The sequence below is a fragment of the Carcharhinus amblyrhynchos genome, chromosome 4 (genome assembly GCF_965287045.1).
Source record: "Carcharhinus amblyrhynchos chromosome 4, sCarAmb.v2.hapA, whole genome shotgun sequence".
In the NCBI taxonomy this organism is placed as follows: Eukaryota; Metazoa; Chordata; class Chondrichthyes; order Carcharhiniformes; family Carcharhinidae; genus Carcharhinus; species Carcharhinus amblyrhynchos.
Window position 1 is genome coordinate 4,507,872 of NC_137327.1, and position 27,858 is coordinate 4,535,729.

General features: G+C 45.7%; 1 protein-coding gene across 3 annotated transcripts in view; it reads left to right on the forward strand.

Moving 5' to 3' along the window:
* cdh11 (cadherin 11, type 2, OB-cadherin (osteoblast)) overlaps positions 1 to 27,858 on the forward strand; it is a 205,692-nt gene that overhangs the window by 162,247 nt on the left and 15,587 nt on the right. For all 3 annotated transcript variants that reach the window (XM_080186691.1, XM_080186693.1, XM_080186692.1), the window contains exons 8-10: positions 3,667 to 3,803; positions 23,841 to 23,962; positions 27,000 to 27,105. In XM_080186691.1, coding sequence (XP_080042817.1) covers positions 3,667 to 3,803; positions 23,841 to 23,962; positions 27,000 to 27,105 — 365 coding nt within the window. The remainder of the gene's footprint in view (positions 1 to 3,666; positions 3,804 to 23,840; positions 23,963 to 26,999; positions 27,106 to 27,858) is intronic.

Sequence of the window (27,858 nt, forward strand, 5' to 3'; positions counted from 1 at the left end):
TCGTCCTCAGTCATGTGCAGGTGGCTGAAATCGCACTTCATTTGCATTCCTCGTCACGCTGGCTCATTCACCCCCAGCCAACATACAATGTGAATGTTCCCCTTTCTCCCCACCCCCCCACGCACCCCCCCCCCCCTCGCTCCAACCACCACTCTCCCCCATTGGCAGCTGGTCTTTCCATCTGCTCTGCATTCTCTGATTAATTAACTACTGCTCCTTTCATCTTAAAGCAAGAATGATATTTAACCCTTCACACTGGCAGCAGCTTCCAGGGCAATCCTGCCTCCTCTGAGCTGGAACGCCAGGCTCAAAAACATTCTCAAGCAGTCACACTGGAAGAAATATCCCTAGCTGCGGCGCTGGTCGGGGAATTTTGACGGCATCCACCTTCCTCTGGCCAGCCTCCCATTTATCAACCTTTGATCTCCATCCTTTCCCTTCCACTCCACTGCCACAGATTGGTGGCTTCACTCCATCGTCAGGGTGCCAACTCCTCAGTTTGCGTGTCCTACCTCAGTTCATCTTCCATCTCTGTCCCTTCTTTATGTCTGTCTCATCAGCTGAACCTTCAGCCCCATCACCGCACCACCCCCTCCCGCCTGTTGTCAACTCTTTGACATCCAGTTCTGCCTCACAGAACTATAGAATCCCAACAGTGCAAAAGGAGGCCACTCAGCCCATCGAGTCTGCACTGACTCTCTCTGACAGGCTACCTTAGCCAGTCCCTTTTGCCCACCCTTTCCACGTAACCCCATACATTTTTTTAGTTTAAAAACAAATTATTGCGGGTGCTGGAATCTGAAACCAAAAGAGAAAATGCTGGAAAATCTCAGCACATCTGGCAGCATCTGTATCGAGAGAGAAGAGCTGATGTTCTCAGTCCAAATGACCCTTTGTCAAAGCTCATTTTTTTTTAGTTTGGTTTAATTGTTAGTGTCACAGGTAGGCTTACGTTAACACTGCAATGAAGTTACTGTGAAAATCCCCTAGTCACCACCACACTCTGGTGCCTGTTCGGGTTACACTGAGAGAGAATTTAGCGCCAAACCAGCACGTCTATTCCGACTGTGGTCGGAAACCGGAGTACCCAGGAGGAAACCCACGCAGACACGGGGAGAATGTGCAAACTCCGCGCACACACGAGTCGGGAATCGAATCCGGGTCCCTGGCATTGTGAGTGCTAACAACCGTGCCACCCTCATGTAAGGCATGTTTGGACATCCTACACGTGACAGGCGCAATCAGCTGTTTATGGAGGCAGTCGGCACACATTGTGGCGCGGTTCTCAGCCCTGAGTATTTACATAACACCCAAATGTATTTTTCTCAAAGCGCTTTGCACACAATGAGTTGGTTTCAAAGTGTGGTGACTATTGTTGTTTGGCAAATGTGACAGATGCACTGGACCGACTGAATCCCACAAACACAAACAACCGGCATTTACATAATGCAGCTACTTCAGAGGCGCTGCACTGGGAACAAGCAGATATTGGGTCAGGGTGACATGGTCACTGAGGTGGTGTTTACAGGAAGATACACAGATGGAGGGGCAAAGAGTTTTCAGTCTTCAGGGAGTGAAATTTCAAATATTCACTGGAAAGACGGAGGTTGAGGGGAGACCTGATAGAAGCCTACAAGATAACGAGAGACGAGGACAGTGTGGATAGTCCGAAGCTTGTTCCCAGGGTGGAAGAGTCAATTACTAGGGGGCACAGGTTGAAGGTGCGAGGGGCAAGGTTTAAAGGAGATGTACGAGGCAGAGAGTGGTGGGTGCCTGGAACCCTTTGCCAGGGGAGGTAGTGGAAGCGGATACATAAGAACATAAGAAATAGGAGCAGGAGTAGGCCATCTAGCCCTTCGAGCCTGCCCCGCCATTCAATAAGATCATGGCTGATCTGTCGTGGCTCAGTTCCACATTCCCGCCCTCTCCCCATAACCCTTAATCCCCTCTCTTATCAAAAACCCGTCACAGTAGTGACTTTTAAGGGGCAACCAGACAAATACATGAATTGGCTGGGAATAGAGAGATATGGTCCCCGGAAGGGTAGGGGGTTTTAGTTAAGTCGGGCAGCATGGTCGGTGCAGATGTGGAGGGCCGAAGGGCCTGTTCCTGTGCTGTACTTCTCTTTGTTCTTTGTTCGGTGGCTGAGGACACAGTTACCAATGCAGAGAGAAAGCGAAGCAAGAGGGTTTGTGGGGTAAATTCACCAACCCAGTGCTCACAGGGAGGCTAGATTAGTGACTCTCCACGCCATTGGTGTAGTTCTGCCCTGGACCTTCACTCTGTTTACCCCCTGCTCCTCACCGAGAGTGCAGCATCGCTGCAATCCCTCCATCACTGAGCCTGAAGACATTTGTGAAATGTGCAAATGTCATGGCAAGTTTGAGATGTGGAACTATTTTCTCAGAACAGTGTGACGTGTGAGAGAGAAGGGCAGGGAGCTTTAATGTAATTTGTGATTCTCCAGTCTTGCCCGCAGCTGGGATTCTTCAGTCCTGCCGCTGTGAATGGATCACGCTATATTCTCCGTTCTCACCGGCCTGAGAGTGTTGTTTCCGGTATCCGATAAATCTGCCTCCCGTGTTTTACAAGATGCAACAAGTGGTAACAATCTACGCGTGGGATTTGGAGCCATGCCCCAGGGAAGGAGCTAAATCTGTTGCTCACAATACTATGCAGATGGGGAGAATATCTGCCTCTCACAGCACTGGACAGGCATCAAAATTTTCCACCAGGCTTTTGGCAACCTACACATGACAGCATTAGTGAGATCCGTAGGGTACAGATTTCCATTTTCTTTGATTAGAGGCTGGGCGAGACGTCGAGCCAGTTAGTCACCGCTGAGCACCAGAAGGGATATTTGCCAGTGAGTTAATGAAAGAGAAGAATTGCTAAATTTAAAAGGTGTTGATATCCAGGCGTAAGTTACAGACTGGAATTGATTCAAAGGGTTTGCACGATTTATATATCCCAATAACAGATACCTAGGAGTGAGTTACAGACTGGAATCTAATCAAGGGGATCGGGGTGGTTCATATATAGAAAATAGACACCCAGGAGTGAGTGACACACTGGAATCTAATTGAGGGGTTTGGGTGATTTATGTATAGAATAATAGATACCCGGGAGTGAGTTACAGGCTGGAATCTAATTGAGGGCTTCTGGACGGATTATATATGGAATTACAGATACCTGGGAGTGAGTTACAGACTGGAATCTAATCGAGGGGTTTGGGGTGGTTTATATATAGAATAACAGATACCCGGGAGTGGGTTACAGACTGGATTCTAATCGAGGGGTTTGGGGTGGTTTATATATAGAATAACAGATATCCGGGAGTGAGTTATAGACTGGAATCTAATCGAGGTGTTCAGGGTGGTTTATATATTGACTAACAGATACCTGGGAGTGAATTAGAAGGTGGAAAATTCTAGCCCTTATTAGCTTCATTTGTGATTTGTTTTTGGTGGGGGAGGTGGGTGCATTTGTGTTAATTCAGCTCTTGAATGTTTACTCTGGGGAGTAGAACACTTGTTTGTTCAATAGCCTCATGTGCCTCCGTAGTGGCCAATTTGGGCGAGGTATTTCCACCTTTGCTACATCCACTGCTCCACTCTCTCCAACTCCTCGGGTTAGTGAGTTGTTCCTTTTTTGCCTTTTCCTCAGGTATTCCATTGAACAGCAATCGTACCTTGATAGATCATTCACCATCAACGCACAGAATGGGATTATAAAAACTACAGAACCCCTGGACAGAGAACTAACAGCCTGGCAAAATATCTCTGTGATCGCAACGGAAGTCAGTGAGTATTGGACTGCAGTTCACTGAGGCACCAGAGTGTCATGGTTATTGAGGGCACTGCTTGACTGTTTATTGAGTGAGTTACCAGTCTAACCATTAAAGTGCCAGCCATTGGTCTAGGGTTCTCACACTCCATTCCAGGCTGACATTACCAATGCCAGTACTGAGGGACTGCTGCACTGTCAGAGGTGCCACCTTCCAGGTGAGGTGCTAACCCAAGGTCTTGTCTGTTCTTTTGGTTGGTGTAAAGGGTGTTAAGACACATTTCATGGAAAAACACAGGACTTCTCTCCAATGTCCTGGCCAAACTTGATCTCTCAGCCAACGTCATTAAATACAGATCATTATTCTCTTGTATCCCTGATAAATGAAAGTCAAAAAGCTTCTGAAACATGTCTCACTTTTCAGCCTTATTATCCCTGATGGGATATTGCTATGACTGCCACTATAGTGGCGACTACACTTCAACAAGTATTTAATTGGCTGTAAAATGATGTAATTTGGGATGACACAGTGGCACAGTGGTTAGCACTGCTGCCTCACAGCACCATGATCCCAGGTTTGTTTCCCAGCTTGGATCACTATCTGTGTGGAGTCTGCACATTCTCCCCATGTCTCCATAGGTTTCCTTTGGATGCCCCGCTTTCCTCCCACAGTTGGAAAGATGTGCTGGTTAGGTGCATTGGCCGTGCTAAATTCTCCCTCAGTGTATCCGATCAGGTGCCGGAGTTTGGCGACTAGGGGATTTTCACAGTAATTTAATTGCAGTGTTAATGTAAGCCTACTTGTGCCTAATACATAAATAATAAATGCTTTGGGAATGCTTAGGATGGTAAGGTGCTAGCTGAATGAAATTCTTTCTTCACACAAACTTAGATGATACTTTATGATCATTTGAAAGAATGTTTTTGAAAAGCAAAGAACAAAGAACAATACAGTACAGGAACAGGCCCTTCGGCCCTCCAAGATTGCACCGATCATGTGTTCCTAACTAGGCCATCCTTTTGTATCCCTCTATTCCCAGTCAGTTCATGTGGCGATCTAGATAAGTCTTGAATGATCCTAGCATGTCTACCTCGACCACCTTGTTTGGTAGTGCATTCCAGGCCTCCACCACCCCCTGTGTAAAATACATCCCCCACATATCTGATATAAAAGGCCCCATGATATCTCTCAAGGAAAAGCATGGGAACTCTCCCCAGTGGCGTCATTTCAGAGGGACAGGGAGAGGGATAGCAGACAGGAGAATGGGATAGGAAACCCAGTTTTCATCTCCCTAATTTACAGCTAGTATTTGTCACAGTTCAACAGGATTAGATATTCTGATGTTATTAACTCAATAATGTAGGGAGGAAAATTACATAATCATTTGAAATAGTGTGAGACACAATGGCACAGTGCCAGGGACCTGGGTTCAATTCTGGCCTCAGGTCACTGTCTATGTTGAGTTTGTACATTCTCCCCGTGTCTGCGTGGATTTCCTCCGGGTGCTCCAGTTTCCTCCCACAGTCCAAAGATATCTAGGTTAGGTGGATTGGTCATGCTAAATTACTCGATAGTATCCCAAGATGTATAGTTTAGGGGAATTAGTGTGGTAAATGCATGTGTGTGTGGTTAAGGCTATAGGGCAGGGGGCTGGGCCTGAGTAAAATGCTCTGTCGGAGAGTTGGTACAGACTCGATGGGCTGAATGGCTTCCTTCTGCACTGTAAGGATTCTGTGGGCGGGATTTTACAGCCTCGTTCATCCTGAAACCATAAAATCCCGCCCAATGTCAATGGGCCTTCCCATTGTCTGCTCCTCGCCCGCTCCGATTCCCATGGCAGGCAGGATGGTATGCGGATTCCGGTGTATGGTTCTAAAGCTAGTGGTAGCCATTCTCTCTGCCAGCCCCCATCCCAACCTTGGTGCTCAGAATCTTTAGACTCAGCTTTCCTCTGACGAGCTCAGAAGTAAAAATCAATTTGCAGATTACATGCTGTACTCGAAAGTAATTACTTGTCACTCCACTTTGTAAACACAATTGATTTGGTGATCCAACCTCTTTGAGACAGGCTTCTCACCATTTCTCTCCCTCTTCCACATAATTTTGTTTTTTAAACATTCATCCTTCAGGTGAAAAAGCCGCCCCGTTCCTTTCAACAGGAAACTGAACCCTTCTTGGAACACCTGAAAAACAGAAAACAAACAGTAAAATACAAAATCGTGTGGCCAGGAATGGATTTGATTTGATTTATTATTGTCACATGTACTAACATACAGTGAAAAGTATTGTTTCTTGCGCGCTATACGGACAAAGCATACCGTTCATAGAGAAGGAAAGGAGAGTGCAGAAACCAAAAGGGAAAGTGCTAGAAAATCTTAGCAGATCAAAACTTTGACAAAGGGTCATCTGGACTCAAAACATCAGCTCTTTTCTCTCCTTACAGATGCTGCCAGATCTGCTGAGATTTTCCAGCGTTTTCTCTTTTGGTTTCAGACTCCAGCACCCACAATAATTTGCTTTTATTTAGAGAGTGCAGAATATGGTGTTAAAGTCATATCTAGGATGTAGCGAAAGATCAACTTAATGCGATATTGAACATAAGAACATAAGAAATAGGAGCAGGAGTAGGCCAACTAGCCCTTCGAGCCTGCCCCGCCATTCAATAAGATCATGGCTGATCTGTCGTGTCTCAGTTCCACATTCCCGCCCTCTCCCCATAACCCTTAATCCCCTCTCTTATCAAAAACCCATCAACCCGCGTCTCAAAAATATTTAGCTAGGTAGCCTCCACCACTTCAACGGGCGGAGAATTCCAGAGATTCACCACCCTTTGAGTGAAGAAGTTCCTCCTCAACTCCGTTCTAAACCGCCCCCCCTTTATCTTGAGGCTGTGCCCCCTAGTCCTACTATCCTTTCTGAGCGGGAAGAGTCTCTCCACCTCTATCCTATCCATCCCATTCATCATCTTATACGTCTCAATGAGATCTCCCCTCATTCTTCTAGGCTTGTACTCGTTAGAGTTTAGAAGAAGAGATTGGTCCAGTCAAAAGTCTGAAGTTGGTCTTGAGTTGGTTGGCGGGTGACCTCAGATTCTTGTATCTTTTTCTCGACTGAAAAAGATGGAAGAGAATATGTCGGGAGTGCCTAGGGTCCTTGATTATGCCGGCTGCTTTTCCAAGGTAGCAGAAAGTGTAGACAGAGTCAATGGATGGGAGGCTGGTTTGAGTGATGGACTGGGCTTCGTTCATGATCCTTTGTAGTTTTTTGCGATCTTGGTCAGAGCAGGAGCCCATACCAAGCTGTGATACAACCAGAAAGAATGCTTTCTATGGTGCATCTGTGAAGGTTGGTGAGAGTGGTAGAGGATGTGCCAAATTTCCTTAGCTTCCTGAGAAAGTAGAGGCATTGGTGGGCTCTTTTAAGTAGAGTGTTGGCGTGGGGGGACCAAGTCGGGTTCTTGGTGATCTGGACACCTAAAAACCTGAAGCTCTGTGAAGCGGGGTCTGTTGGACACCACACTGATACACGTCAGCATCCCTTTAATCTTGTGTAATTTTAATACTTCATTTTCTGGTCAATTAAACAAATTAGGGATTTAATCCACTGACGGTTTGATGAATTCCTTGGTTTATTATGCTGGCACTGTTAAACCCACCGGGGACAGGCGCATTTAGATTCTCACATTGTGGGTGGGTGTCTCTATCAAATTCTGTGTTCCCTTTGACATATTTATTCAGTGGGTATTAACATGATAAAAACAATTGTTTTTTTTTGGAGATTAGTGCTTTGAGGACAGGTAAACAATGGCGAGAGAGCTTGACGACACAGTGCACAAATTGAACAAGGGCCTTGCCAAGTCTCTACAACACACATTCCTCTCGCTCTGCGCAGATGGCTTTTCCAGCGGCAGCGTTTCAAGCCCTGTCCCCTCCCAATGTGGCAAAGTTCCCTGAAATCCAATCCTTGACTGCAGCTTCCTGATGTTACCCAAATGAGAACCTACAGGGCCAATTTTGGATGAGCCTTGGACTTCCTGCTTGACTTAACGGCCCTCCCAACACATTCCCGGAATCTCCAGAATTAAATGGCAATCTCATGTGCACAAAAGTCTGGGAGAAACATCAGGGGGGACTTTGTGCTCCACGTTCAATTTTTTTTGAACACTTTGGCTTTCCAGTTGTAGATGGAGAGAGTGGGAACGCGAACAGAAACAGAAAGTGCTGGAAAATCTCAGCAGGTCTGACAGCATCTGTGGGGAGTTCCCAACAATGGGGGAGTCCGGAACTAAGGGTCACAGTTTGAGGATAAGGGGTAAACCTGTTAGAACTGAGGTGAGGAAAGATTTCTTCACCCAGAGGGTGGTGAATTTGTGGAATTCACTATCACAGAATGTAGTTGAGGCCAAAACGTTGTCTGATTTCAAGAAGAAATTAGATTTAGCTCTTGGGGCGAAAGGAATCAAGGGATATGGGAGGAAGGGGGAATCAGGATATTGAATTTGATGATCGGCCATAATCAATTTGAATGGCACAGCAGGCTCAAAGGGCCAAATGGCCTACTCCCGCTTCTAGTTTCTATGAGAGGATGGAGCCAACGTTTCGAGTCTAGATGACTCTTCGTCAGAGTAAAACAGTGGGAAGAGGAAGTTATTTGACTGCTCGAGGCCGTTGATGAAACCACCATGTGCACAATCCAACAGATTTAGCAATCCACAGCCCACCCTACTGGCATCCTGTATATTCTGCATCCAGAAATTGACTTCCTCATTCTCCCGGTTGCTCCTGATTACCACTGTCAATCCAGCATCCGCTGTATTTTGCCTTTATCAGCCTTTCTTCATCTGTCTTTCTCCACAGTTGGTTTCATGCTGGCTAACACCCTCGTCTCTTGAGTCAGGAAATTGTGGCTGGATGTTTGGGGGTGGGAGCAGGGGGGGGGGAGTTGGTGGTGAGATGTGGGGCGGTGATGGGTGGTGGTGGTGGGAGATGGGGGGGGGGGGGGGGGGGGCAGTGGGGGGGTGGGGGGGGCGCGGTCAGAAGGTCCGCTCTGTGACTTTAATTCCATCTCCAGAGACAATCCAACAACCTAGATCTGATACGATTGCGTGTGAAGATAAACTGTGCTGATAGATGAGCCATCTTTCTTAAAGATGTTAAACCGAACCCCCCTCGAGTAGACTTTTACAGACACCATGGAACAATTTGAGAAAGAGCAGGAGAGATTTTTCCAGTCCCTTGGCCATTATTTATCCCTCAACCGCTGTTGCTAAACAGAGAGATGACCTGGTAATTGTCTCAGTGCTGTTAGTGGGATCTTGCTCTGCGTAAATTAGTTACTGCGTTTCCTGCATTGCAACAGTGACTGCATTTCAAAGGCGTTTCCTTGGCCAGAATTCTCTGGCCATTCACGCCCCACTGCCACCTTCAGCGCGAATGGAGAATTTGGCGCTCAGCCAAATCTTCGTTCACTGCAGCGGGACAGGAGAATCCCAGCCACTGGCAAGGCCGGAGAATCCAGCCCATTGGGTACAGAGCGGTTTTGGGGATCGTAAGTGATAATAAATTCAAATCTTCCTTTAATACTTCAATATGGCTCCAAAATAGTCTTACGTTTGAAGAGAATAACTGCCTGCCTCACTCCTTCTCCAATAAAAGTAGAAAATGCAGGAAAATCTTTGCAGGTCTGACAGCGTCTGTGGAGAGAGAATAGAGATGACCTTTTTCTCTCCACAGATGCTGTCAGACCTGCTGAGTTTCTCCAGCATTTTCTATTTTAGATTCCAACAGTACAGCACAGTACAGGCCCTTCGGCCCTCAATGTTGTGCCGAGCTATGTCCAATCCCAAGATCAAGTTATCCCACTCTCTATCATTCTGGTGTGCTCCATGTGCCTATCCAATAACCACTTGAAAGTTCCTAAAGTGTCTGATTCCACTATCACAGCAGGCAGTGTATTCCCCACCCCAACCACTCTCTGAGTGAAGAATCTACCTCGGACATCCCTCCTATATCTCCCACCATGAACCTTATAGTTATGCCCCCTAGTAACAGCTACATCTACCCGAGGAAATAGTCTCTGAATGTCCACTCTATCAAACTCTCATCATCTTCTAAACCTCCATTAAGTCGCTTCTCATCTTCTCCGCTCTAAAGAGAAAAGTCCCGGCTCCCTCAACCTTTCCTCATAAGACCTACCCTCCAAACCAGGCAGCATCCTGGTAAACCTCCTTTGCACTCTCTCCAATGTTTCCACATCCAGTGGAAGTATTTTGCCTTTATTGCTCTTCCTTCACCTGCCTTTCCCCGCAGTTGGTTTCACGGTTCTTTTCCCCAACATTTATTTGAGCCTTTGCTCTCTCAGAGCAGACAGCTTCACCAAGGGCCGTCTCAAACTTCTCCTCAACACGTATCCGCCTTCCTGTTGATCATTGTGTCCTCTTCCATGTATCAGCTGAATGTAGAACAAAGAACAAAGAACAACACAGCACGGGAAACAGGCCCTTCGGCCCAACGAGCCCGCGCCGCCGTCCCATTGTCTCAGTGACCTATTCATGATTTTAGTCTACGCCTAATGTGCGAGGATCAGGGAGGTCCAATATAGGGACAATTTGTTACCCAATCAATCAGCCTAAAAGCACATCTTTGGGATGTGGGAGGAAACCGGAGCACCCGGAGGAAACCCACGCAACCACGGGGAGAACGTGCAAACTCCCACAGACACAGGCCCAAATCCATGTGTCCGCACAGCAACAGAGATAGTCTCTGAGCTGTCATGTTGCCCTTGAGATAGTCCAGTTTAAGCACACTAACGACATGAAGCAATAGGCAACTCCCGAAGCAACGTCCAAGAGCAGCCCACTACAACCTGCCGCATGCATGCCCCTTGCTGGTCAACAAGGTGGACTTAAATGCCTGTGGAGACAAAAAATTCATTATTAAACAGGCAAAGACTGTAACATCCCTGAGGCAAAAACGGAATCCCAAGCCTACAATGTTTAGTAAGGCCTGCTATATCCCCCTATATGTAGACCGCTCATGTGGCTGTCTAAGTGACTCTTAAACAACCCTAGCGTGCCTGCTTCCACCACCTTACTCGGCAGTGCATTCCACACCCCCACTACCCTTTGCGTGAAAAACTGCCCTCTAATATTTGTCTTATACCTAGCCCCCCTCACCCTAAGCCCGTGACCCCTCATTCTACCCATTTCTAATAGCGGAAAAAGCTTACCACCATTTACTCTATCTATCCCCTTCATAATCTTATAAACCTCTATTAGATCCCCCCTTAGCCGACGTCTCTCAAGGGAAAACAGCCCAAGTTCGTTCAATCTTTCCTCGTAAGACAGCCCTTCCATACCAGGCAGCATCCTGGTAAATCTCCTCTGCACTCTCTCCAGGATCTCCACATCCTTCCGGTAGTACGGCGACCAGAACTGGACGCAGTACTCCAAGTGAGGCCTAACCAACGTTCTATACAACTGCAACATCAGACTCCTACTCTTATATTCTATATGTAGGTGAGGAAGGGCCTTTGATGGGAGACTGGGATGCTCACTCTGAACAACACTTGAATTTATCAAGCTGAAAATAAAGCAGCAGCAATCCCGGAGATACCTAAACATCCCAGCTTCTCAGATGCTGCACGCTTTAGGATTTCTGTCTCAGACCAGTGCATCTCTTTAGTTACCAATCTGTGATGCTTTGAAAAATAATATTTCCTGGAGTTTTGTGTTTTCAGTACAGGTAAACAATAGTGCGACTGCACAGGGACTGATAAGGACCTTGCTAATTCCCACCATTCCTGTCACTCCCCAGCGTGGAGGGCAAGTCATTCCTCCTACATCCCAAATCTTCACCCAAGAGGAAAAGTGAGCCGGGCTTTAATTCTTGACAGCCGTTTTTCTATTTCTCACTCATCGCGATGTGAGCCTCGTTGGCTGGGCCAGTGTGGGGCGGCACTGTGACACCGTGGTTAGCGCTGCTACCTCACAGCGCTGGGGACCCGGGTTCAATTCCAGCCTTGGGTCACTGCCTGTGTGGAGTTTGTACATTCTCCTGTGTCTGTGTGGGTTTCCTCCGGGTGTTCCGGTCTCCTCCCACAGTCCAGTGCGCTTTATGTGGATTGGACATGCTCAATTGTCCCTGAGTGTCAGAGGGATTAGCAGGGTAATATGTGAGGTCACGGGGATATGGCCTAGGTGGGATTGTTATCGGTGCAGACTCAATGGACCGAATGGCCTCCTTCTGCCATTGCCAGGATTTTATGATTAATTACCCAAACCCTAACTGCCCTTGAGAAGGTTTTACCGAGCCATCTTTTTGAGCCCCTTCAGTTTGTCCAGTGCAGGTACACCCACAGAACATTTTGTGTAACAAGCATTTCAGAGGGTATTTAAGAGTCAATCACATCGCAGTAAGCCTGGAATCACCTGTAGGCCAGACCGGGTAAGGACAGCAGATTTCCTTCTCTAGAGGATATTAATAAACCAACTGGGTTTGTACAATAATCCAATGGTTTCAAGATTATTAATCATGAAACTAACATTTTATTCCAGGCTAATAATAAGTCTCATAACACCAGGTTAAAGTCCAACATGTTTATTTGAAATCGTGAGCTATCAGAGCACTGCTTCTTCATCAGATGAATGAAGGAGTTGTACTGTGAAAGCTCGTGATTTCAAATAAACCTGTTGGACTTTAACCTGGTGTTGTGAGACTTCTTATTGTGCTGACCCCTCTCCAATGCCAGCATCTCCACCTCAGGTCTAATGATGACCCTAAACCATTGTCAATTGTCGGAAAAACCCATCTGGTTCACTCATGTCCTTTAGGAAGGAAATCTGCCATCCTTACCCAGTCTGCCCTATGTGAGCCACAGCAGTGTGGTTGACTCTCAAATGTCTTCTGAAATGGAGGGCCAGTTAGGAATGAGCAACAAATGTGGCCGCAGCCAGTGACACCCACATCCTATAAAATGAATTTTAAAAATTTACTAATTAATTGAATTTAAATTCCCCAACTCATGTCTCCAGAGAATTAGACGAGGCGTCTGGATTGCTAGTCCAGGGATATTGTCACTCTGCTGTCATCCATTTAACTTTTCATTTGATTTGATTTGATTTATTATTAACATACAGATTTATTATTTTAACATACAGTGAAAAGTATTGTTTCTTGTGCGCTATACAGACAAAACATACCGTTCATAGAGGAGGAAATGATAGAGTGCAAAATGTAGTGTTACAGTCATAGCTAGGGTGTAGAGAAAGATCAACTTAGTGCAAGGTAAATCCAATGAAAAGTCTGATTGCAGCAGGGAAGAAGCTGTTCTTGTGTCGGTTGGTGCATGACCTCAAACCTTTGTATCTTTTTTCCGATGGAAGAAGGTGGAAGAGAGAATGTTTAGAGTGTGTGAGCTCCTTGATTATGCTGGCTGCTTTTCCGAGGCAGCAGGAAGTGTAGACAGAGTCAATGGATGAGTGGCTGGTTTGCCTGACGTATTGGGTTACATTCAGAACCTTCTGTAGTTTCTTGCAGTCTTGGACAGAGCAGGAGCCATACCAAGCTGTGATACAATCAGAAAGGGTGCTTTCTATGGGTGCATCTGTAAACATTGGTGAGTGTTGCAGTGGACATGCCAAACATCCTGTGTGAATCTGAGTTTTCCTGCTTAGGGGACAGTATACAATATTATCCTGAAGCCACCAGGAATTAAATATTCCATGCAAATCTTTGTAACAATCCTCAGAGTTGAAGAGTTTTACATTGTTATCATAGTTGCCCCGGACATTTTGCACTGGGGGCTCCTGCACATCCAGAAGTTGTTTTTTGCTTTTAGGGGCTTCACATTTCGATGGGCTGAGAATGTGGGAAGCCAGGGCAAAGAGAATGAAGCTCATGAAATCAAAATGAAGCAGGAAAAAGAGAATGCACTTGAGGCTGATACTCAAAGAATCCAGTTGATTTCAAGTCTTGCCAGCTTTAGGCGATTGTCAGCACTATTGCCTCACAGCACCAGAGACCAATTCCCGGCTTCAGTCAGTGTCTGTGTGGGTTTCCTCCGGGTGCTCTGGTTTCCTTCCACAGTCCAGAGATGTGCGGGTTAGGCGAAATGGCCATGATAAATTGCCGCTTAGCGTCCAAACATGTAAGAGGAGGTGATAGCCTCATGGTATTATCGCTAGACTAATAATCCAGAAACTCAGCTAATGTTCTGGGGATCTGGGTTTGAATCTCGCCACAGCTGATGGTGAAGTTAGAACTCAATAAAAAGATTTGGAATTAAGACTGTGAAACCATTGTCAATTGTTGGAAAAACCCATCTGGTTATTCATGCCCTTTAGTGAAGGAAATCTGCCATCCTTTACTGGGCTGGCCACAGCATAGTGGTCGTTGGCTCTCAACTACCCGCAGGCAACTAGGACTGGGCAATAAATGCTGGCCAGTCAGTGTCGCCTATGTCCCATGAATGAATGAAGAAAAAAGGTTTCATGGATTAGTGGGCTTACAGGGATAGGTTTCGGGTCAGATGCTCTGCCAAAGAATTAGTGTTGACTTGATAGAGCAAATAACTTCCTTCAGTAGAAGAGGGATTTTCCAACACAATTCTATGTTTGGGCACGATTTTACCTGCAGTTCTGGCATGCTCCCGTTGCAGCGCGCTCAGAGAATTTGATGGCCGGTCAAATTTCCATTCACTGTAGTGGAATAAGAAAATCCCCTCGGCAGGAATGGTGGTAAGATTCCAGTCTTTGTTTCCACAAAGCACATGCACACTGGCCCACCGTGGACATGCGATGTTCCATCACGGTTTTTATCCACTCATCATGTGAAACCTACCCTTGTACAGACTTCAACCCACATTAAATCTCCTCCTGCACGCAGTCAATGTACAATCCACCAGTTATGAGCTCCAAAACACCCAGTTAATCATATTACCGACAGTACAGAGAGGGGCTGTTAGGCCCATTGAGTCTGCACTGACCACAATCCCACCCAGGCCCTATCCCCATTACCCCATGCTACCCTAGCCCATTCCCCTGACACTAAGGGGCAATTTATCATGGCCTATAAACCTACCTGCACACCTTTGAACTGTGGGAGGAAACCAGAGCACCCAGAGGAAACCCATGCAGACATGGGGAGAACATGTAAACTCCACATAGACAGTGGGGCTAGGAATTGAACCCGGGTACCTGGCTTTCTGAGGCAGCGGTGTGAACCACTGTGCCACCATGCCGCCCGCAATCTCCTATCATCGTCCCATGCACTAACATAATGCATCATGGGCTCCACCACCCCATTTAACCTCTTGAAAAATCATTCTACCTTTAGCAGTGAAAATAGACAAGCCTTCTGATACCCTAGGCTGATACCAGAGATGAGGGGGTTAGCCTGTGAGGAGAGATTGAATAGACTGGGTCTGTACCCGTTGGAGTTTAGAAGGCTGAGGGGGGATCTTGAAGAGACGTATAAGATAATGAAGGGGATGGTTAGGGTAGAGGTAGAGAGATTCTTCCCACTTAGAAAGGATAGCAGAACTAGAGGGCACAGCGTCAAGATAAAGGGGGGGGGTGGGGAGCAGTTTAGGTCAGAGTTGAGGAGGAACTTCTTCACTCAAAGGGTGGTGAGTCTCTGGAATTCTCTGCCCATTGAAGTGGTGGAGGCTACCTCACTGAATATATTTAAGTCACGGGTAGATAGGTTTCTGATAGACAGGGGAATTAAGGGTACTGGGGAGAAAGCGGGAAAGTGGAACTGATCCACTTCAGGTCAGCCATGATCTTCTTGAATGACGGGGCAGGCTCGAAGGGCCAGATGGCCTACTCCTGCTCCTATTTCTTATGTTCGTATGTTCTTCAGTAATTGGACCTCAGGCAGAGCAATGACCTGCATTGTTGTTCCTGGAACGTTCACATACTGAAGGACTGACCATCTTGGTTATTGGATAATGAACCTATCCCTTTCTCCCAGAGGACCGTGAATACAGTCCAGAAAAGGAAATGAAAGAACATTTTGAATCCTGCTGTGAGAAGCTAACTTTCCCACACTAAAATATGTGTAAAATTTATTAAAGGCATACTTTCAGAAATATTCAATGTTTTGCCTCATGTCGTCTCAAATGATAAAAAAAATGCTTCACGGAAGACAAATCCTGGAAGAGATTACTTGGAGCTGGAATCTAACATCTGGTGTGCAACATCTGGTGTGCGGTGACTCCCATGAGGTGTCCAGTGAATGGTCTACAGATTCTCCAAGTGTGACGAGAAGACAGACAAATTGACCAAGTTACACAGGCACTGGATTGACAAGGGAGTCAAAGGCAATAGCGAAAGAGGCAAAGAAAGTAGAATTGAGGCCACGATCAGACCAACCTTGACTTCATTGACTGGCGGAACATCTCAAGGGTCCCACTCCTGCTCATAATTCATATGCTTGTACACTCACATGTATTTGCATTTAAGTAGCACCGTTTATGATCCCAGGATATCTTCAAAGAACATCTTAGCCAATTAAACACCTTTCTCCCAAGTGTAAATTTAGAAATAAATCATAGTCTGCGCTTTTTTTTATCACATTATCCCATATGAGAGATGGTGGCTCAGTGATGATGTCATTGGGTTAGTATCAAGAGGCCCAGGCCAATGCCCTCGGGACATGCATTTAAATCACATCCCGGCAGTTGGTGGAATTTAAATTCAATTAATAACCCTGGAATGTAAAGCTAGTATCGCTAACGGTGACCGTAGACCATTAGAACAAGGAGCAGGAGTAGGCCGTTCAGCCCCTTGAACCTGCTCTGCCGTTCAATAGGATCGTGGCTGGTCCAAAATTCTTTCCTGCACTTTTCCCGTAACCCTTGATTCCCTTATTGATCGAAAATTTAAGTATTGCAGCTTTAAATACACAGCAGGGATGGAATTTTCTGGCCATGCTCATCCCAAAGTCGGAAAATCCTGCCCGTGGTCAACAAACCTTTGCCTGGCCTGTGTCCTGCCCACTACGATTCCATAATTGGGAAAATTATGCCCAAAGACTCTACTCCCACAGCTCTCTGTGGCAAGGAGTTCCAAAGACTCTCAACCATCTGAGAGAGGAAATTTCCCCTCATCCCTATCTTAAATTGGTGCCCCTTTATTCTGAGACTGTGCCTTCTGGTGCTAGACTCTTCCATGAGGGGAAACATTCTCTCAGCATTTACCCTGTCAAGTTCCTTAAGAATTCTAAATGTTTCAATGAGATCACATCTCATTCTTCTAAACTCCAGCGAATAGAGTCCCAACTTGTGTAACCTTTCCTCATAAGACAATCCCTCCACACCGGGGAGCATCCTCATGAACCTTCTCTGAACTGCCTCCAATGAAATAATATCTTTCCTTAAGTAAAGGGACTAAACCTGTTCTCAGTGTTCCAGACATGGTCACACTGAGGCCTTGTACAGTTACAGCAATTCTTCTCTACTCTTATGCTCCAACCCCCTTGAAATAAGGGCCAACATTCCATTCGCCTTCCTGATTACCTGCTGTACCTGGGGTCTGTGTTTTGTGCACAAGTAACCCCAAGTCATCTTTGTGCTGCAGCTTTCTTCATTTAAATAATATTCTGTTCTTCTGTTCTCCCTTCTGAAATGAACAACTTCACATTTTTCCATGTTATACTCCTTTGTCAACTTTTTGTCCACTTAACTTCTCAACGAGGGGGAGTTTTCCTGTCCCGCCTGCCAGGGGAATCATCATGGATTGGGGGAAAGGAACAATGCCTGTTGACCTCAGGTGGGATTTTCCGGTTTAGGGGTGAGCGTGGCTGGAAAATCCCTCCCCATATCTCTTTGTAAGGTGTCTGCATCCCTCTCACAACTTGCCTCTCCGCCAGTTTTTGTGTTATTTGCAAATTTGGCTACAGTACATTTGCTTCCTTCCTCCAAGTCACTAAGAAATATTGTTAATAGTTGCGGTCCCTGCACTGATCCTTGTGGAACCCCAGTGGTTACAGGTCAAGAACCTGAAAAAGAACCCCTTATCCCCACTTGCTGTTTCCTGCCCATTAGCCAACACTCTATCCATGTCAATATACCACCCCAACAGCATGGGCTCTCATCATATAACTCGACCTTTTGTGAGATACTTTGTTGAATGTCTTCTGGAAGTCCAAATGCAACATATCAACTGTTCCCCTGTGGTTGACTCTCAACTGCCCTCTGAAATGGCCAAGTGAGGCATTCAGTTCAAGAGCAATCAGGGATGGGCAACAAATGCAGGCCCAGTCAGTGATACACCATTAACATATAAATTAAAAAGAAATGTAAATTATTCTGATGATAAAATGTGGATGTCCTCTTTATGATGTTGGAAACTTCATTTAAAGTCAATTGTTTTCAGCCTGTTTCTTTTATTCATTCGTGGGACAAGGGTGTCACTGGCTGGCCAGCATTTATTGCCCATCCCTAGTTGCCCGAGGGCAGTTGAGAGTCAACACATTGCTGTGGCTCTGGAGTCACATGAAGGCCAGACCAGGTAAGGGCGGCAGATTTCCTTCCCTAGAGGACTTTAGTGAACCAGACGGGTTTTTCCCACAATCGTTTCATGGTCATCATTAGATTCTTAATTACAATTTTTTTCTAATTGAATTCAAATGCCACCAACTGCCGTGGAGGGATTCGAGCCTGGTCCCCAGAACATTAGTTGAGTTTCTGGATTAATAGTCTAGCAATAATACCACTGGGCCATCGCCTTCTCCTTCGGTGTGGAATGGTGAATTAAGAAATTCCCGATATTACGGCCCTGAGATTTACTCTTACTGAAGTTTTATTTATGCTTTTAAAGATTGCCAGAGAAATGTGCAGTAGATTGTGTGTGACGTGTGAAATGTGGTAGGCATTACAATGAAGTGTAGCCATGGAAATATAGAAACATTGGGCAGGATTCTCCAGTCTGGTCAATGGTGGGACCCGTTACAACCAAGAACGGAAAATCTGGAGTTCCAGCCAAAACTCCGTTCACATTCAGCGGCATTGAAAAATCCTAGCCGGAGCAGGACAGAGGATTTCAGCCAACTAGGAGAAAGCATAGGCCATTCGGTCCATTGAGCCTGCTATGCCATTCAATGTAATCATGGCTGAATCCCCTCAAGAACATATTCCAGCTTCCTCCCCATTCCCTTTGAGGCCATTAAAATCTGAAAGAAATCTTTCTCTTTCTTGAATACATTCAGTGAATTGGTCTCCACAGCCTTCTGTGGTAGAGAATTTCATAGGTTCCTTAGCCTTCAAGCGAAGCAAGCTTCCCTCATCTCAGTCCTAAATGATCCATTCCGTATCCTGAGACTGTACCCCCTGGCTCTCGATTCCCCAACCAGGGAAACTATCCTCTCCTGCATCTAGTCTGTCCACACCTGTTAGAATTTTATACATTTCAGTCAGGTTTCCTCTCACCCTTCTAAATTCCAATCAATATGGGCCCAGTTGAAGAAATCTCTGTTCATAGGACAGTCCTATCAACCCCACTATCAGCCTAATGGACCTCAACTACACTCCTTTATAGCTAATGTATCCTTTCTTAGCTGGGGGAACCAAAGCTGCTGCAATACTCCAAGCGTGGTCTCACCTGTATAACTGCAGTAAGACATCCCTACTTCAGAACTCAAATCCTCTTGCAATGAAGGTCAACATGCCATTTGCCTTCCTGATTGCTTGCTGCACCTGCCTCTCCTCTCTCATTAACCACTGTACAAGAACACTCCAAACCTTCTGTACATCCACACGTCCCAATAAAATCACCATTTAAATAATACCCTCCCTTTCTGTTTTTCACACTAATGTGTATAACTTCACATTTAACTGCGTTATGCTGCATCCGTCATGTGTCTGCCCAATTGTCCAACTTGTCTAAATCACTTCGAAGCCTCCTTATATCCCCCACACAACTCACAACTCCGCCCAGTCCTGCATCGTCAGCAAGCTTGGAAATGTTACATTTGGTTCCCTCATCCAGGTCAATTAAATATATCATGAACTGCGGAGGTCCAGGCACTGAACCCTGCAGCACCCTACTAGTCACTGACTGCCACTCAGGAGAAGACCCGTTAATTGTTTTGCTGTTGTATTTTTTGCTGTAAAATTTATCGATAACAGTCTCACATTTCCCTGGTGCATATTTTGCGTGCGGGGTTTGCAAGCCCCCTTTTTGATTGGCTGAGGTGTTACCATGTGGAAAGTACGCCAACCAATCAACAACCTTTTCTCCTGTCTCCTGTAATTTGTTGCGATTATTTGAAATTTGGTATTCTTGAGTGTGTCCTGATGAGTGCGAGATGCGAAGTTTCAGCAAGATGTCCCTCTTTGCACCAATTTCCCAGCATTTGTACAGCAACTAGGTGGAAGCGCTGAAAGGAAGATGAAAACAGAAAATTCTTTCAATGATCTCGAGTGTTTTGCCTGCAGCAATGCCCGAGAAATTGATTTTCAATTCCTGGAATCTCGAAGCCAGGATTGTTAATTCTGTTTGGAGTGCTGGCCAATTTTAACCTCTCCTGCAGTGGCTGAGGTGAGTTACAGCACCCCAACTGATATGTCAACTGAAACTGACTAAAGATCAACGCAGGTTGAGGCTTGAATCTTTTTCATAAATTGAAAATTGAAGTGATTGAATGATAGACAGCATCTGGTGATTTCGTTTCATTGTTCCATTAGCGATAAAGAAACAACCCAAGTTATCCAACAGCACTTTGCAGCCTTTCAAACATTCTTGCAGCACTCTCACTGCTGTATTGCAGGGAAAAGCACCTTGCTAACTGCCGCAAACATTAACCTGATAATGACAGGGTATTCTGTGTTGAGTGATGTTGGTTGAGGGATGAATGATCCCAGGAAAGATCTCTGGAGCAGTCCATGTTCAAATGCAACAAGATCTGGACAATAGTCAACCCTGGGCCGATAACATTCCCACCAGGCAAATGCAAGGCAATGGCCAACCTCAGAAAAACCGCAGCACAGCCAACCAGCATAAGCACACGCTCCGGGTGTGCGATCAAACCAAACACCAGCTTCCAGGGCTGTGTCACCACCGAGTCTATACCTGGCCTTTGAATCTCGTCTGTACAGGGCAGCACGGGTGGCACAGCGATTTGCACTGCTGCCCCACAGCGCCAGGGACCCGGGTTCAATTCCCGGATTGGGTCACTGTCTGTGCGGAGTCTGCACGCCCTCCTCATGTCTGCACGGGTTTCCTCCAGGCGCTCCGGTTCCCTCCTAAGACGTGCTGGTTAGGTGGATTGGCCATGCTAAATTGCCCCTTAGTATCAGGGGGACTAGTTAGGGTAAATGGTGTTAGGGGGATAGGGCCTGAGTGGGATTGCGTTTGGTGCAGACTTGATGGGCTGAAGGGTCTTCTTCTGCACTATAGCATTCTATGATACAATAAAGAAAGGTGGGGGGGCGGGGGAAAGGAGACAAGATGCACTATGCACCAGCTGCTACAATCTAATCTGTGTCTTATCCAATGTAAATAGTTATGCATTGTTATCCTGTATGTTATAGTTATCTGTGTGTCGCAAGCCACACTGGTAAGGGTACATTGACCATGCTAAATTCTCCCTCAGTGTATCCAAACAGGCACCAGAGTGTAGCAACTATGGGATTCTCATAGTAACTTCATTGCAGCGTTAATGTAAGCCTACTTGTGACACGAATGAATAAACTTTAAGCTTTATATAAGGGTTCATACACCGTTACTGTGCACGCATACCACTACATCTCAATACCACTGGTTGCCCCAATTTAACCGGAGAAGATGTGGACTGGGTGCCCATGTGATAATGCTGCTACAATAGGGTCATGTGTTGGAGAGCAGAAGTTCGCCCGGAGCGCAGGCAGAATACCAGCCTGGTGTAGCTGCCCAGCTAGTGGATAAAGTAAATTGTTTGTTACCAGTCTGTTTGGGAACGGAGCACTCCGGTGTGACAGAAGGGGCGGCACGGTGGCACAGTGGTTAGCACTGCTGCCTCACAGCGCCAGGGAGGCAGGTTCAGTTCCCGGCTTGGGTCACTGTCTGTGTGGAGTCTGCATGTTCTCTCCGTGTTTGCGTGGGTTTCCTGCGGGTGCTCCAGTTTCCTCCCATAGTCCAAAGATAGGTGGATTTGCCATGCTAAACTACTGTCAGGGTGGAGTAACTGACATACTGCCAGGGAGGAGTAACTAGGGTAAATGCATTGGGTTATTGGGTTACGGCCTGGGTGGGACTGTGGTTGGTGCAGACTTGATGGCCTCCTCCTGCACTGTAAGATTCTGTGGTTCTAAATGCTGGCCAGGCAGCATTGCCCATATCCTATAAATCAATAAAAATAATTCTGAAAGAGCATCTTACCGGGCCCACTCCTCCATCCCTTTCCCCGCACACCTTTGCATTTATCATGACTAATCCATTGAACCTGCGCACCATTGAACCCGGAGAGACGAAGGTTGAGAGGCGACCTGATAGAGGTTTATAAAATGTTGAGAGGTATAGATAGGGTGGATTCTCGGAAGCTATTCCCCAGGGCTGAAATGGTCGCTACGAGAGGACACAGGTTTAAGGTGCTGGGGAGCAGGTACAGAGGAGATGTTAGGGGAAAGTTTTTCACTCAGAGGGTGGTGAGTGAGTGGAATCGGCTGCCGTCGGTGATGGTAGAGGCAAACTCGCTGGGGTCTTTTAAAAGACTTCTGGATGAGTATATGGGATCTAATGGCATTGGGAGTTACAGATAGTTCTATGGCTTGGTAGGTATAGATGTGATTGGCGCAACTTGTGGGCCGAAGGGCCTGCTTGTGCTGTAGTGTTCTGTGTTCTATGTTCTATCTCGGGGCACTAAATTGCCCCAAGAGTGTCAGGGGGACTAGCTAGGGTAAATGCATGGGATTACGGGGATAGGGCCTGGGTGGGATTGTGGTCAGTGCAGACTGAATGGCCTCCTTCTGCACTGTAGAACATGACTGCACTGTGCCCAATAGATCTATATCAGCACAGTGCAAGCACTTAATTGAGATGGCATTGATTTCAGGGTAGCTTTGGCAAGTTGAAGTCACTTCCCAGAAGAGCTGAATGCAATATTTTACATCCAACTGCTGTTCTTGTTGAGCTTTCAACTCCTCATGCAATTTTAAATAAAATTTGATTCAATTCAACCTATTTTTCAGTTGCTGCACCTGTCATGGTTGGCACAGCTCTCTGAAGCTAATAGTTGGGGGAAGTTGAGTCCAGAGTAATGAGTTACTGTGCATATGACAAACTGCTGTTTAGAAGCTTGAAGCTTAATTGTGGAGTACTGATGAAAGCTGTGGTAGACTGAAGCTTCATCCTCCAACTCTTGCCCCACTGATAAAAGCAAAATACCATGGACGCTGAACTCTTGAGATTAAAAACAGAAAGTTGCGGAAAAGTTCAGCAGGTTTGGCAGCATCTGTAGAAAGAGAAACAGAGTTGTTTTGAGTTCAGCATGAATCTCCTTCTGTCTCTTTGATACTGTTCATGCCAGGGAACCGTTGTAACCTGGCAGGATATCGGAAATCTCCCTGAGCCACTTCTTGCACCAATCATCTATCATCCTGTTCATCCTGATCCTGGGCGGCTCAGTGGTTAGCACTGCTGCCTCGCAGTGCCACGGACCTGGGTTTGATTCTTGGGCCACAGTCTGTGTGCAGTTTGCATGTTCTCCTCATGTCTGCGTGGGTTTCCTCCGGGTGCTCCGGTTGCCTTCCACAGTCCAAAAGATGTGCTGGTTAGGTGCATTAGCCATGCTAACTTCTCCCAGGTGCCAGAGTGTGGCGACTAGGGGATTTTCACAGTAACTTCACTGCAGTGTTAATGGACGCCTACTTGTGACACTAATAATTAAACTTTAAAAAACTTCTATTAGCATTGTTGTCTGTGCCATCAATGGGAAGCATCCTGCTGAGTGAACTATGAGTGGTGTGGATTCAAGTCCCACTCCAGGTTTAGCTCTGCTGATTAAGCTTGGCTTGAAGTTGACTTTTCTGTCTGAGTGCACTGTTTTCACATTATTAAATCTATTCTTCTTCACAGATAATCAAATTCACACTTCACGTGCTCAAGTAGCCATCAAGATCCTGGATATCAATGACAATGCACCAGAATTTGCAGAACCGTACGAAGTAGATATGTGTGAAAATGCAAACGCAGGAAAGGTGAGAATCATTGGACAACCTCAAATAATTTGATTTGATTTATTATTGTCACGTGTATTAGTATAAAGTGAAAAGTATTGGTTCTTGCGTGCTATACAGACAAAGCATACCATTCATAGAGAAGGAAAGGAGAGAGTGCCAAATGTAGTGTTACAGTCATAGCTAGGGTGTAGAGAAAGATCAACTTAGTGCGAGGTAGGTCCATTCAAAAGTCTGACAGCAGCAGGGAAGAAGCTGTTCTTGAGTTGGTTGGCACATTTCCTCAGACTTCTGTATCTTTTTCCCAATGGAAGAAGATGGAAAAAAGAATGTCCAAGAGTATACGTGGAGCCCTTAATTATCCTGGCTGCTTTCCTGAGGCAGCGGGAAGTGTGGACAGAGTCAATGGATGGGAGGTTGGTTTGCATGTTGGATTGGGCTTAATTCACATCCTTGTGTAGTTTCTTGCAGTCTTGGGCAGAACAGGAAGCATACCAAGCTGTGATACAACCAGAAAGAATGCTTTCTATGGTGCATCTGTAAAAGTTGGTGGGAGTTGTAGATGACATGTCAAATTTCCTTAGTCTTCTGAGAAAGTAGGGGTGTTGGTGGGCTTTCTTAACTATAGCGTCGGCATGGGGGGACCGGGACAGCTTGTTCTGTTTAGGTTTCGCAGGATTATTGAGCAGTTCAAAATATTTGGAAAGTTTTCATAAAAAATAGGAGCAGGAGTCAGTCATTTGTCCCTTCAGGCCACCATTCAGTATGATCATAGCTGATCTCCTATCTCAACGCCATTCTCCAGCACTCTCTACATACCTCTTGACACCTTTGTAATCTAGAAATCTTATTTTTTTCTTAAATATATTTAATGACTTGGTCTCCACAGCCTTTCCATGGAAAAGAATTCCACAGCTTCACTACCCTCTGAGAGAAGAGGTTTCTCCTCATCTCAGTCTTAAATGACCGACCCTTATCCTGCGACTGTGATTTCTTTTTCTAGACTGTCCAGACAGGGGAGACATCATTCCGACATCCTGTCTGCCCAGCCCTGTCTGAGGTTTATCTGTTCCAATGAGGTTCCCTCTCATTCTTCTGAATTCCAATGAATTTCTGCCTGGTTGACCCAATCTCTTCTCTCTACTCCAGGTGTGGTCTCATCAATGCCCTGCAGTAAGACATCCTTGCTCCAGTACTTAAGTCCTCTTGCAATGAAGGCCAACATATCATTTCCCTTGCTAACTGCTTGTTTTCAGTGGCTGATATACTTAGACACTCAAGTCCCTTTACACTTCCCAATTTGTCACCAGTTAAATAATGCTCTGCCATTCGGTTTTTCTTACTGAAATGGGTAACTTCACCCTTATTCACATTCGACTGAATCTGCCATGTGTTTTCCCACTCACTCAAATTGTCTCAATCATCTTGAAGCCTCTTAACACCCTGCTCACCACACAGGTTCCCACCAAGTTTTGTGTCATCAGAAAACAGTCAAATTATATTTGATTCCCTCATCCAAATCATTGATGTCTATTGTGAGCAGCTGGGGCCCAAGCACTGATCCCAATGGGACCCCACTAGTCACTGCCCGCCACCTTCAAAAAGACCCATTTATTCCTACTCTCTGTTTCCTGTCTGCTAATCTGTTCTCAATCCATGTCAGTATAACACCCCCACCAATCCCATGTGCTTTAATTTTCACACTGACCTCTTACTTCAGACTTTGTCAAAATCACTCTGAAAATCCGAATAAACTGTATCCACTGTTCCACCTTTATCTCTTGGTCAAAATCCTGGAGCACTGTGGGTGTAGCTACAACTCATGGACTGCACTAGTTCAAGGAGGCAGCTCACCATCACCTTCTGAAGGGCAACTAGGCAATAAATGCAGCATGGTAGCACCGTGGTTAGCACTGCTGCTTCACAGCTCCAGGGACCTGGGTTTGATTCCCGGCTCGGGTCACTGTCTGTGTGGAGTTTGCACATTCTCCTCGTGTCTGCATGGGTTTCCTCCGGGTGCTCCGGTTTCCTCCCTGTGCGGGTTAGGTTGATTGGCCATGCTAAAATTGCTCTTTAGTGTCTTGGGATGTGTAGGTTAGAGGGAATGGTGGGTAAATGTGTAGGGATATGGGGATAGGGCCTGGGTAGGATTGTGGTCAGTGCAGGCTCGATGGGCTGAAGGGCCTGTTTCTGCAATGTAGGGTTCTATGTTCTATGTTCTCACCAGCGGCACCCACATCCCATAAATGAAGTTTTAAAATTCTACTATAAACCCCAGTATGTTTGTCAAACATGATTTCCTTTTCATAAATCCATGTTGACTTTGTCTAATCCTGTTGATGTTTTCTAAGTGTCCAGTTATGTCTCTAGCTTCTCCTTATGACTGATGTTAGGGTAAATGGTCTGTACCTCCTGTCTTACCCCTCTCTCCTTTTTAAATAGTGGGATTCTATTTGTTATCTTCCAATCTAAGACCACTCCAAAATCTACAGAATGTTGGACGATGACATCCAGTGCTCCCATATTTCCCTGGTCACCTCCTTCAGTCTATTGGGATGTAGACTCTGGGGGATTTATTGACTTTCAGCCTGGTTAATTTACATAGCACGATTAATTTGGTAATACTAATTTCCTTCAACCCCGCCTCCTCACAGGACCCTTGGTTCCCTAGCATTTTTGGGAAATGTCTTCCTCCGTGGAGATAAAATAAAAGTTCTTATTTAATTGCTCTGTCATTTCCTTGTTCTCAATTCTAAATTCTCCTGATTCAGACAGTAAGGGACTTATATTTATCTTCACTAATCTTTTTATTCTTTACACACTTGTAGAAGCGTTTAGAATAGGATAATGGAGAGTCAATGGTTTCTAACCTCACTCCTTTGAGAGTTAGAATGGAATGTCTATGTTCTACAATTGTGTTGCTATAGTGACCGTATAATCCATAGGCCAAAGTTACAGGTCACACATAAACTGTCTTCAGAATGGGAAGAGTGAGTGTTCATTGATCCTGATTTCTCAGCACTGATTAGATTTTAACTCTCTCATTCCCTTCTTTCAGCTCATCCAGACAATTAAGGCTGTGGACAAGGACGAAAGCGCGAATGGGCCAAGGATGACTTTCAGCATGGCACCGAATACAAACTTCACCATTGTACAGAACACAGGTGAGGTGCTGGGCCTGCAGAAAATGTACCTTAAATAACACCTTCTGACCTTGTGTTGGAAGAAAGGTCATTGATGAAATAGCTGAAGATGAACAATGTACAGGGAAAGGGCAGGGGAATGACAATTAGTCATGAGGCTCATTTGGACAGCATGATGGGCCAAATGGCCTTCTTCTGTGCCATAACGAACCAGTAATTCTGTGTTTCCAACATTTCTCTGTTGTTCAGATTTCCATCATTTCCAGAATTGGTTCATCTTTTGGCTAAAGATCGATGGAATTCTGATGAATTCCATTTATTATCTTTGGTGTGGGAGTAACAGCAGTGAGCATACTTCGAAATGATAGTGTTGAACTTGAGGCTCTTTGGCAGGCCCTGACCATGCAATAATGCCTGTGTGGATAATAGCCCTTTTGTTTCTTTGCGTGTGAGATTATACAATGAATGTGGACACATTATCTCAGCAGGAGGACATTACATCCAAGTCTAATTGTGTCTTTATCCAGCACCCACACATGCATTATCCACCGGGGAAGGCACAGTAGAAATTGGAGAGGACAATCTCTCTGTGCTTGGGTGTAGAGGGATATGGGCCAAATGCAGGCAATGGGATTAGCTTAGGGGTTTTAAAAAAAGGGCGGCATGGACAAGTTGGGCTGAAGGGCCTGTTTCCCTCTATGATTCTATGCCTTTATCTAACTCATCATACCTCAAGAAACAGGCTACTCAGCTCGGCAGTTCTGTCCTGGTATT